The 13,881-nt window shown below is 35.8% G+C and overlaps 1 protein-coding gene across 1 annotated transcript in view; it reads right to left on the bottom strand.

Annotated features, from left to right (window-relative positions):
- The window catches only part of LOC124596716 (ATP-dependent zinc metalloprotease YME1L-like), a 168,381-nt gene that overhangs the window by 142,795 nt on the left and 11,705 nt on the right, over positions 1–13,881 (bottom strand). The window contains exons 2-3 of the mRNA XM_047135891.1: positions 5,599–5,689; positions 1,490–1,660 (exon numbers count right to left, since the gene is read on the bottom strand). Of these exons, the coding sequence (XP_046991847.1) occupies positions 1,490–1,660; positions 5,599–5,689 (262 nt within the window). The remainder of the gene's footprint in view (positions 1–1,489; positions 1,661–5,598; positions 5,690–13,881) is intronic.

Here is a 13,881-nt window from a genome sequence, read left to right as displayed (position 1 = left end):
CTTACCTCAATAATAAAGAATTATCAAGTTTACTTTACATACTGTGAAGAATATATATGTTTGAGTTGGTTTACTTTGAGGGGATTAACTGCTTGTACCTGGGATACTTTATGATTTTGTGGAAAACAAGAAGTACCTGGTGAGGTTTATAACAACTTTTCTCAGGGGAGGTTAGTTTTGCCTTAGGAAGACCTATATATGCATTTTCTTACATAAATTTCTGAACAAAATTAACACAATTATGAAAGAATGATTGATAGATATACTTACCAATTTCTTGAGAGAAACAGATGGAGATATGAAGATGCCCAATTGGATGTGATGACTAAGTGGAGGTTATAAATAATGTAAAGGTTACTTTGGATAGCAACTCCACACAGATTATAATAAGGATAGCCTAAAATGATGTAATGAGCAACATAGTTGTGGCAAGTGCTGTTAATAAAAGCAAATATATGAAAAAGACACACATATAAACAAAAATATATGGAAATACTGAGTAATTACTGACTTGCAATTCCAAAGAATGAAGTACAAATATAAGGATACAAGATTTAGTATAAGCTATGTTATTATTTTGAAATGAATTGCAAAACACTATAAAGTGAGTTATTGTAGATTTATTTATTGTGCACAAGAAAGAATTATTTTCTATAGTTGCCGAGTTAAGTGCAATGTCACTTGAAAAATAGTTAAATATATTTTTAAGAAAAGACAGATTGCTACTTACCATAAAGAAGATACATCAAGTTGCAGACAAGTACAGTTATGAGACACTCACATGTGGCTTTCGGCCACAGCCTTCATCACTACAGTGGGGCACACACACACACACACACACACACACACACACACACATAAGCACACCTTATGCGCACACAACCAGCAACCAGCATTCCGGCCCAAGACGCTGGAGTTGGCAGTCATGTTTGCTTGAGGTATATTTGCTTGTGTGTTTGTGTGTTTGTGTGTGTGTGTGTGTGTGTGTGTGTGTGTGTGTGTTTACTGATGGAGGCTGTGGCCCAAAGCTACATGTGAGTGTCTTTTAATTGTGCCTCTCTAACTTGATGTCTCTTCTTTACAATAAGTAGCGATCTATTTTTTCTTACATTGTTGATATTCCTACCTGGAGTTTCCAATGTTTGATTAAATATATTTTTAGTTGACAATGTAAGGAAAAGAACGATCACTATTTACCATAAAGATGAAATATTAAGTTGTAAACAAGCACAATTAAAAGACTTGTATATGTGTATATAGCTTTCAGAAACAGCCTCCATCAGATATAGAAAAAGAAACACACACTCATTATTCACACAAGCAAGCACACCTCATGCACACATGACTGTCATCTCTGGTAGTTCAGACCAAAGGCAATCTAAACAGCATATCACAATCATAGACACCAAAACTGATCAACTCTTGATCATATGTGATTACACAAATTCAGAATGAGGGTACATGCAAAATATTCAGTTTAAAGTCTGACCTTTCCATCCTTCAGTTTGAGAATCAACTAGTCTATAAACACACTCATCATGGGTACTGCTGGCTGATAAATTCGGCTCCAGTGAATCATATAATTTTAAAATCAGGTTTTGATTTCTTGATTTTTCAAACTGGACACTACATTCTGCCTTGAAACCCGATGCTGAGACACCTATAAAAATTGCAAGTGGCAATCAACTATTGCAATATATATGAAGAAAGAGGAATTTACAAAATATTCAATTTCACAGCCGTGGGAAATAAAATTTTAAGGCAGTCTGTAATTGTTTCAAGTGGGTGATAAAGTAAAGATGAGGTCAAGTGCTATTTCATAATTACAACAGCATGACACATTTTGGTATAATGTGCATTACAATACTGCTTAACGTCTGTATAAATTCAGACCGTGTTTGTAGACATATTTAATTACTATAAGGGAAGACTAAGGCCATGTTAATATAGTCAGTACATACCACTTTTAAGTTAGTAGGTCCTGGTTCTTCACAGCAATTTTTGTGTGCCAACTATTTCAATAGTTTAAGTTACTACAAATTTTGTAATCGTACAGCTAATGTTATTATTCAAGAAAATATGTAATTAAATTGCTTCTTGATTACTACACTTTCTGAATATCACTGTGGCGGAAAGTTATCAAAGTATGCGTGTTTTTTAATGTACATTTCGTATCCACAACATGTAGATAATTCTTGTAGCTGTGACTACACTACTCCAGCTTTATGCTTTCCTTCCATAACTGTGTGTTAACTTAGAACTATTATTCATTTTACCTTTGTCAAAGTGATCATCTTTAGTACTGAAGATGATGGTGAAGTGATTCCAAAGCTGAGTTACAATAATTAATACCGTCTTTATATGCCTCTGTTAGCCTCTATAAATGGCTGTTGTTGTTTGATTTAGATTGCATGATAGTATAGTCATTAGTACTCGTTATTACATTTTTATGCACTGGACAAATATTTCCTCATGTGTTGTGCATATTATGATAGCCAACAATCTAAAAGATATTGATGTAACAGTGATAATTAAACCCTTCTTGAAACTGTCTACGGTTACTGCACAACATCAATATTTTTCTGGAAATCTATTATGTGAATCCTGTTTCCAGACACAAGAGTTAAATACCTCCAGTTCCTGATACCCACACTGCTATTAACGCTGAAAAGTATCTGTAACCATCTGCTACACTGGTTCATTTAATCTTCCAGTATGCACTAACAATTCCTCTTTTGATCATTCTTTTCTATCAATATTGCTTCATTTTTCACTGACAACAATAAGCTTTTGCTTTGGTTTCCATTTGATCTATACTAAGTTTTTGTATGAATCATGATGCATTTTTGTACTCACTTCTTCCACCCATAAACTCCAGCATTTCTGCAATTATAATCCACCTTAAAAAAAAGCTTTAATTCCGGTAAAATGTCTAAGATATCTATTATCACACATTATTCTTCTATTGAACTAGACTTCATACTTCTGTTTAACCCTTGGCCACTTGTGAACTTAATGACTTAGTGCCAAATATAGTATTTCCTTTTTCTTCCTCTTCTGTTTCCAGTTTGTATTTAATAATCACTAAAGAATAATCTCAGTCCAAACCTGCCACTTTTTATGCCTAGAAGTTCATTACAGGGCTTCTAAACATTTTATTTATTTATTTATTTAGCCATCTGTAGACATTTCAAAAGTATGGATGTTGTCAGTGTACATTCATATTTTTATACAGTTTGCTGTTACTTGTAGTTAAACATTGTGACACATAAGTTATTTACAATCCGTATCAAAACATTACATATAGTTAAATATTGTGAAACAAAAGTTATTTACAATCATTTTGTACTAAGGAAATCACTTATAGTGTAAAAGCAGTGTTCCTGCAAAAACAATTTAAGATTTTTCCTAAAGCGGTACATGTTATCTGTTTCTTTTATTTTCTGTGGCAGTTTATTATACAGTATTACACTTCCATACAAGAAGCTATTTCGATTCTTATGTTTATTCTTCCTGTCTAGATGAAGACAGTGACTTGTTCTTGTACTATAGTCATGAAAACTGCTATTTGTGCTATAATTTTCTATGCTTTTCTTTCTGTACACTATGGTTTGGAATATACATTCACAAGGAATAGTTAGAATTTCTAACATTTTGAAAAATTCTCTGCAGTGGGCCCGCTTACTGACTTTCGTTATAATTCTTATGGCTCTCTTTTGCATTTTAAATACTGTTCGTAAATTCTGAGCACTGTTTCCCCAGAAAATAATACCATAACTGATTACTGAATGAACATAACTAAAGTATACCGTTCATTACTGCATGCGGATACAAGAACTCTAAGTGCATATGATGTTGTGGATATCTTTTTCGAGAGTTTCAATAGCATTTTCATTCCACTTCATTTGGCTGAAGTATGATTAAATCAAACATCTCTTTCTTTCTGGATTAACTCGAACACCATTACTTTAAGTGCAATAAGAGCAATAAGTGCATTTTCTTGTAATACAAACATGCACTGTTCTGTAGACAATATTGTGATCATAATGTACACTTTTCAGCTTACAATTAATAAACAAATGATGCCAAAACTCAGATGTCACTTGTTAGTAACAAATTTCACTGCACATAATTCTTTGACTTTTCAGTGTGGGGATATTAATTAATTACTCAGCTATAATTTCATCATGGATAGAAGCTGTGCATAGGTTTCATGATTTTTCAGTGTGTGCATATTACTTAATTATTTAGCCACAATTTGATCATGGACAGACATATGCAGCGATTAACTGACTTATGCTGCACCCAGTACGTAAGGGTACACTTATATGTAAGGCAATCTTAAACAATACTTCACCATCACAGACACCAAAACTGATCAATTCTTGATCATAGATGATTACTCAAATTCACATTGGGTATGCATACAAAATATTCAGTTTAAAGTCTGACCTTCTAGTCCTTCAGTTTCAGAATCAACTATTCTATAAATATGACCATCATGGGCACTGCTGGCTGGAAAATTCAGCTCCAGTGAATTGCATAGTTTTAAAATCAGGTTCTGATTTCTTGCTTTTTCAAACTGGATACTACATTCTGTCTTGAAACCTGCTGCTGAGACACTTATAAAAATTTAAAGTGGCAGTCAACTATTGCTATATACATGAAGAAGGAGGAATTTACAATCTCTTCACTGTCACAATTGCGAAAAATAAAATTTTTAAGGTGGTCTGTAATTGTTTCAAGTAGGTGATAAACTAACGATGACCTCCGATTATTTCATAATTACAATCGCATGATACATTTTGGTACAATATGCATTACAATAATGCTTAACACTGTATAAATTCAGACCATGATTATAGACATACAGAGTTATTCTAATGGAAAATAATTGTAAGAGAAGGTCATGTCAATGCAGTCAGTACATACCACTGTTAAGTTAACAGTTCCTGTTTCATCACAGCAATTTTTGTGTGTCAACTATTTCAATAGTTCATGTTATTAAAAGATTTTGCAACTGTACAGCTAATGTTATCATTACAGAAAAAAGGAATTTATTTGCTTCTTAATTAGAGCACTTTCTCAATATCATTGAGACAGAAATCTATCGAAGTTTGTGTGTTTTTCATATATATTTTGTATCTACAATATGTAGATAATTATTGTAGCTATGACTACAGTATTCCAGCTTTATGCTTTCCTTCCATAACTGTGTGTTTACTTAAGAACTATTATTCGATATACCTTTGTCGAAGTGATCATCTTCAGTACTGAAGAAGTGATTCCAAAGCTGTGTTACAACAATCAACACCTGGTTTATATGCCTCTGCTAGCCAGTTCCTCTACAAACGGTTGATATTGTTTGAGTTAGATGGCATGACAGCATAGTCATTAGTACTCATTATTATATTTTGATGCACTGAACAAATATTTCCTCATGTTAACAGAATCTTCCGTCAGTTCTTGGTAGAACAACATTATAATAAATGGAAAGCACCAGTTTGCTTTTGTTCTACAATATTACTTTTATTGTGTTAACCAGTTTTTGGCTTACAAGGCCATCTTCAGAATTTTTTTCTAGCAATCTGCTGATACCTATCCTGTTTCCAGACATGGGAGTTAACAATCTCTGGTTCTTGAAACCTCCACTATCAACTACACAAGTATTTCTACGGTGGGTGGGTACCTGTAATTATGATCACTCTGATAATACTGAGTATCCATGAAATGATCTGCTGTATATTCCACAATGTACACTCCTTTGTGAGAAATAAATCAGTGAATATTGGTATCATAGTGCCAAAATCTGTCAAATTACAATTTCATATGTGATTTCAAAAATTAACAGCTTAATTCATGCTGCAGGAAATACGAGACAATGTGGACTGCATCAAAAGATAAGTCAGTACAGATCTTGTGATTTTAGGAACTTAATCTAATCAACATGCTAAAGATCACATGACCTAACTCAACTAGACACTCTGCCTGTCTTGATAATGTAATTACTAATGTTGAGATGAATCAGTATGAACTAGGGTTGTTCAATACACCTTTTTTATCAGACTATAAAGATATCTTCTTAATATTAAATACTAAAAAGCCGGCATTTGATTTCAATTAAATTTAGTAAATTGATAACTTCAGAACATAGCTAAAGATAACGAACTGAAATGGCATTCTGCATGGAACAACTCATATCTAAAATGCATTTACATTATTCATCAGTGCACTGTCAGATACATTCAAAACTGACTGCCATAAAGGAATGAGAAGAAATAAAGAAACTGCCAAGCAACATGATCTCACAACTCTGCATAGCTTGTTCACACGTGGTCAACAAAGGTCTAGAACTCCATTAATGATTACCTAAGACAATTCAAAGAATATGAAGCAGAAAGAGCAAACTACATAAGGTTAAAGACTAAATACAAGGCAGAAATCAGATTAAGCAAGTGTAAGGTGAATGATGGTTATATTAGCAAGTCCCAAATTGAATGTAAAACAGTCTGAACTGTTGTCAGGACTCATCCTTTGATGCTGGTATCACACCAGATGATTTCAACACACTCTTCAGTAATGCTGGCAATATGAACAACACTGCTGCAACTGAATGTAGTCATAAATATGGCAACATCCATAATTCAAATCATGGATACAGCATCCTAAAAAATATTGAAGAAATAATTCCTGTCTTTTAATGGATATAGGTAAAAGTAAGTGATATTGCAATTGCAAAAGTAAAATTAAGTTACTCAAAATTGGAAGACATTTATTGTCTCTCCAATCATTTGATCAAAAAAATTGTGAATACAATAGTACATTCACTTTGTTTCCTTACAAACCAAATGTTTGTCAGTGGCTGTTTCCCTTCAGCCTTTAAAATGGCATCTGTTACTCCTCTGCACAAAAAAGGTGACACGTCTTGTCCTAATAATTACTACACAATCTCTTTCATGCCCATCCTTTCGAAAACTGTTTAACATTGCATACAGCTCCAAATCAGTCAACAACTGTCTGTGAATAATATTCTCATTGACTCACAGCACGGCTCCAGCTCCAGTTTGTCAACAGTAAAAGCAGCTGAAAATATATTATCATCATTTTAACTGAGGTTAACTGTTAATACTATCCTTGCAGATCTCAGTAAGGCATCTGCCGCTGTCAGCCACAGAATTACACTAGAAAAACTCTTCTTCTGTGGTTTCAGAGGCTCAGAACTCTCTCTAGTCAGATTCTACCTAACAGAGAAAACTAAGTATGCTATTCAACAATATGAGGTCAAATGGCTTGGATATCATGCAAGGTGTGCCACAGGGTTCTGTGTTTGGACCTTTTGCTCTTCATAATATATGTAAATGATTTCTCTAGCTTATGTGGTGTAAATCCACATTCTATGCATTAGGGGCATTAAAGCAGGAAGAAGGGATCATCTCAGAACAGCCATAAGTGCTTCCAAATCAATGAACTGCATATTAATCCAGAAAAAGTGACAAATATTATTTTAGCATATGCACTAAAAATGATGGCAATGACTGTGCTTTATCTAAACTTCTTGGAATCCATCTTGACTCAAAATTAACATGGGAGAGTCATACCAAATATGTATTTAACAATATATATTTACTAAGTTAGTATGTATCACATATTTGTTAGATAAACTAAGGTCTTGCGTCGCTCACAAAGCCGTTGTTTAGGGCATATTTTGCCTTTCTCCACACACACTTCACATAATGCTATTTTGTTGTGAAAGAATTCCTCTGGAGCAAAAAAACACCCTCATTTGGCAAAAGGCAGCAATCAGATGCATCTGTGGAGTTATAAATAATCAGTCTTGTAGATCATATTTCAAAAAACTAAAAATACCAACAGTTACACCCCTCTTTATACTAAGTTGTCTAATACATACAAAGGAAAACTAACTCAGTCACAAACAATGAGAATCTGTCCATCAACATATCACACATCTAAAATGTTGACTGACGTTATAGTTGTTAGACTTAATAAAACTCAAAACTACATGCACATAAAGCTACTGGGTTGAAGTGTAAGCTCATAGCGTTTTTCCACAAGTGTAATAAAAACAACAGGTACACACAGCAGGGACTTTACTCACCAATAATATATTCTCCTTCACTATTTATAACAGTCTGCCAATGCTGGGGTAACTTTTTGATTCCATGACTGTAGAAATCATCTAGTTTTGAGACAAACAATTCACTGTGCATCTTCAGAGTGCATTTTCATCTAGAGAGGAAGTTCCTCGACAGTTGTTCAGAGCACAGAAAAGGTGAAAATCTGAAGGCACAGGATCAGGTGAATACAGTGGGTGCAGAATGACTTGTCAACCCAACTCCTGTACAGTGTTTATTGTCAGTCTAGCAGATTATGGGTGGACATTATCATGTAGTAGCATAACTTCACACAGTCTTCCTGGGTGTTGTTGAGCAACAAATGCCAGCAGTGATGGTTACAGCTCAGGGAAGTAACTTAGTAATACACGACAGCACCGCTGTACTGCCAGATGCATAATATTATCTTCTGCGGATGCATGCATGTCTTTTTACAAAGTTGTTGCTTTGTTTGGGGTCAACCATTCCTTTATTTTCCTTATGTTAGAATAAATACACTATTTCTCATCACCAGTAATGATACATGATGGGAATGGTTGGTTCTGTGAGCCAACTGATGATGAGCAAGTAGAGATGCACACATCGCTACCTGGTGATTTTTGTGATTTTGGTGTAGAGCAAGCGGTACCCATACATCCGATTTTTGAATATTCCCCACAACATGCAAATGTCACACAATGGGTGAATGATCACAGTTCATCACATTTGCCAGTTCTCAAGCATACTGATGTGGATTACGCTAACTTCCTATTGAAGCTGCGGGCTACAAACAATAGATATTGAACATGTGATTCTATATCAATGACATGACTGTGGTGGCAGGCATTACGAGCATGTTTATAGTGGTCACTCCAGCAATGACAAAAGAAGAGCATCACTAAAATAGTTGTAATTGCAAAGGAAACGACTTGCCTCACTTGTCGATGTTGTTGTCATGAGAAAGTCCATTTGATGTGTATGGTACGGGAAGCATTTCCTTTTTACCATAACCTGGGAAGACTCTGCAAATACCATGCAAAAATATGGGTAGAGAACAGCATTTCTGACAAAAATTGAAACAATTTTCTACATTGCATAAGCATAGAAATAGATTCTTCCACATGAGACGATCGGCCAAAGAAATGTCTACAATACCAGACATCCCACTGACTAACGTCATAAATTGTTTGGCTTCTCCTAGCATCTCACAAATAATTTATCATAACGCCCACCACCACAGTCGCGCGATCGATTTAGAATCACACGTTCGATATATATCTTTTGCAGCCTGCAGCCTCGATAGGCACACATTCTTGGAAATTACCTGGATCATTGCGGATTAATGCACTTAAACAATCTTTATAAAACTCTGGAGGTATGTGCTGGGATGGAGAGATTGAGTAGGGTGGCTAGGCTAGGTTTGTTGGCTATGAGGGGGGTTTGTTGAAGGTTCTGTTGTTCTTGGTGTTTGTGAGGGATAGGGAGAGGGACCCCACTTCTTAGGTGTTGCACTAGCACTGTGGATAGTTTTTTCAGGTGGTGTGTGGCATGGAACTCAACTTCATCCTCACCCATAATTACTTCACTTTTGAAGGCCAGACCTACAAACAAATCAGGGGAACGGCCATGGGAACCAGGATGGCTCCCTCCTATGCCAACCTCTTCATGGGCCGCATGGAGGAGGCTTTCCTGAAGACCCAACAGCTGCTTCCCCTGGCCTGGTATAGGTTTATAGATGACATCTTTGTGGTCTGGACTCATAGTGAAGAAACACTCCTTAATTTCCTCCATAACCTCAACTCCTTTTCGAATCTGAATTTCACCTGGTCCTTCTCCAAAACCCAAGCCACCTTCCTGGATGTTGACCTTCATCTTGTTGAAGCTCACATCCACACCTCTGTCCATATCAAACCCACAAACAAACAACAGTACCTTCACTTTGATAGCTGCCATCCTTTCCACATCAAACGCTCCCTTCCCTACAGCCTAGGTAATCGTGGCAAATGTATCTGCTCCAGTGACGAATCCCTCAACAATTACACCAATAACCTGACCAGTGCTTTCCTCTCCCGAAACTATCCTGCAGACCTTGTCCACAAACAGATTTCCCGAGCAATACATTCCTCCCCGTCCAACAACAATGTTCCTACCCCCAGACCACACAGAAGTATCCCCCTTGTCACCCAATATTATCCTGGCCTCGAAAACATCAACAAATTACTCCGCCAGGGATATGACTTTCTCAAGTCAACCCCTGAAATGAGATCATCCCTTGACAAAATTCTCCCCACACCACCCAGAGTTGCCTTTCGTCGCCCCCCCTAACCTCCGTAACATTCTTGTTAAACCCTACAATATTCCCAGACTACCTTCTCTACCCAGCGGTTCCTACCCCTGTAACCGACCCCGCTGCAAAACCTGCCCCATGCATCCCCCCACAACCACCTACTCCAGCCCCGCTACTGGTAAAACATACACAATTCAAGACAGGGCTACGTGTGAAACTACACATGTCATTAATCAACTGACATGCCTGCACTGCACAGTCTTTTACATCGGCATGACAACAACTAAACTGGCTGAGCGCATGAACGGACACAGACGAACTGTCCGCCTAGGAGATGCCCAATACCCAGTAGCGGAGCATGCCCTCCAGCATAATTCTAGGGACCTAGGAACCTGCTACACCGTATGTGCCATTTGGCTTCTCCCACCCAACACCAGTCCCTCTGAACTGCGGAGATGGGAACTTGCACTCCAACACATCCTTTCATCCCACCATCCCCCTGGACTGAACCTACGGTAAACAACCTCACTCCCATTCACTCTTCAGTCTTCTCCTCTTTTCCTTTCCTCTTTAGCCATTCACGCATCTTTTCATCCTACATAGTTGTGTTTATCTTTATACTTTATACTATATACCTCTTTACTTCTGTATGCATCCTCTTTGGTTTGAAGCTGGCACAGTACTTACAGTAGAATATCTTTGGCTTCCCTCTGACAACCATGCCTCCATCCTTGCTATCCTCCCTATTTTCCTTTCCCTGTTGCTTCATAACCTGGGTTGTAAGTAACTGAATCTCCTTTCCCTTCTTCCCTTTCTTTCCCCTCTCTCCTCCCCGATGAAGGAACATTTGTTCCGAAAGCTAGGAATGTAAATTTTCAGTTCTGTTTTATGTGTATCTATCGGCTGTACTGAGCTGAGGTAAGTACTGGCCAGCCCCTCTATCTCTTTGTTAGTATTAGTTTCACATCTTAAAATGACAATATGTAAATTCAACTAGCCGCAGTGAACTACAAATCAAAAATGACAATCGATAAATAACCCATAGCAACCAGAATACCAACATGCAAAACATAAATACTACAAACTCATGCACCAACCTAAAATTTAACATGTTGCCAATACAGGCATACAATGTGTCACTGAGTATGTTTAAAAAAAGCCATAGAGAAGTGCCTTAGAGAAATAGTATTTTATACAATACAAAAGCTCAAAATCAGCCCTAAAAATGATCTTACGTACTAGTGTAGTTTCATTTTAGAGTAAACATGCATGTGAATGTATTAAATATATCAAATGCAGTATGTAATGTAGCAAAACAGGACAGTGTTAAATGAAGAGTACGATTTCACATATATCGGGGATTATGATACTACTTTGCAATATTTTTGTGAAGTTATATAAATGCAGAAGTTTAAACTGTAACATTGCTAACCTACTTTATTAATGAAAACTACTTGACTTAAGATGAAATCTAAGTAACTTTGATGACTGTCCAAAGATATATGTAGATAATAGTAAAAATTATGATAAAGTCCCCTGTAAAACCCAGAATTCATGTTAGGAACAAAAGTTATACTGCAATTGTAAAGTAGTTGATAGTAAAAATTAGGACATTGTTATTTATGTATATTTTATGAATTTTAGTATGAAACCTTGATATTTCAATATAAGAATTGTATCAGTGATATGGTAACGCTTTGTAAAGTTAAATTCTGTAACCAGCTTTGTGAAAAGATAGACCTTCCAATTGTAAATTCAATGATGTTCAATTTAAAAAATGTGTAAATTGATCATGTTATTGTTGTCTCCTATCTAAGCACTCATGGTGGCAACTACATTGTATCATTCTTACATCATTAAATCCATGTCAGTGTTATCTGTGCTGTGATGCAATAACTATATTTTAAAGTATTTTTTGTATTTCAACTAGCCATTATTTTTTGTTGAACTCATTGCAAGCTGCCTAAGATTACATAGAACTGAACCCAGATTGAACTGAATCTTATCTGAGCCGGTAAGATAACATAGTGTACAGTGAACATACATGTACTATAGGACATGTCAAAAATACAAAAACCTTCATTATAACAAACTTCCTAACTATTTGAACACCGCTGATTATAATTAACAATATTTACAAATTTAATGTGAGCAGTATTCATGAACACTCTAAAATTCCTTTTACACCAGACAATTTTTTAGGTTCTTTGAAAGGTTAGTGTCATGCATGTTGTCACACAGTTTTTAGGCAGATTTCTTAGTAATTTAATACCTTAAGTTCTGGTGTCCTTTTTCAAGCATTATCACTCATTGAGGTATGCTTTGTATGTCGTACTTCCTCCCTGTGTTGTGGGAGTGTACACTAGCATTTGTAGTCCACTCTGCACTATCTTTTGTGACTATAGTGTAGTTTTACATATGTACAAGGAGGAAAAGTTAGGATGTCTAGTCTTTTGAAGCAGTTTCTGCATGCTTCAGAAGTCTTTCTTCTTAATATGATTCTGTCTGCTTTTTTGTAATGTGAATACCTGTTTTATTTCTTGACATTTTAAGTGGATGAAATGCATCAAATCTGAATTACACTCCTCAGGTATATCAACAGTCAGCAAGTTAAGTTTTTGAAATGTAGTGATTAAAGCTATTTACATTTTAACTATGAAGCATAATTTTGTATCATGTTAGAAAAGATCTAAAATTATTTTACACCCTGTATGTTATTTATGTAATTGTATATGTAAATGTGTTTGTAGACAAAAGACAATATTGATATAGCATTTTTTAACCCTTAAAGATGTATAAGAAATAAATAAATAAATAAAAAGTCCATCCCAACATTATAAAATCAAATGAACTGCTTGCTTCAAGACTTTGTTTAAGGCATGGTTCAGGAACTTTCCTTTGCATTGAAATTGCAGGACTGTGAACTTTTGCCCTGAGAGTAGCTAATTTGCTAACAAAGATTCCATTTATTTTACGTTTACACATATGCTATTTGTCAGATGTCTAAGCTATAGACAAGCATGCTTAGTTATCCCCAGTATAACAAACAGCCAGCAAATATTAAAAGAAAGAAAGCTACGGAGTGGAAAGCTACGGAGTGGACTAATGCTACGCAGTCTAGGATCGTTGTTGACAGACTTACTACAGAAAGCCTATTTGACGATCTTGAAGACCACAGCAAATGTCAACTAAATACTTTAGAGTAGCCTGTTTCATTGGATGATGCTATTCACAATTTTCTCTGTGACAATGAATATGGCACAGACACGCTGAACTGTTAGGAATTAAATGCAATAGAGAGATGAAAAGATGTATGAAACAGGCGAAATACCCTCAGACTTCAAAAAGAATATAATAATTCCAATCCCAAAGAAAGCAGGTGTTGACAGATGTGAAAATTACCGAACTATCAGTTTAATAAGTCACAGCTGCAAAATACTAACACGAATTCTTTACAGACGAATGGAAAAACTAGTAGAAGCC

Source organism: Schistocerca americana, chromosome 1 (assembly GCF_021461395.2).
Source record: "Schistocerca americana isolate TAMUIC-IGC-003095 chromosome 1, iqSchAmer2.1, whole genome shotgun sequence".
Taxonomy (NCBI): domain Eukaryota; kingdom Metazoa; phylum Arthropoda; class Insecta; order Orthoptera; family Acrididae; genus Schistocerca; species Schistocerca americana.
This window is presented reverse-complemented; position numbering and strand designations above follow the sequence as displayed.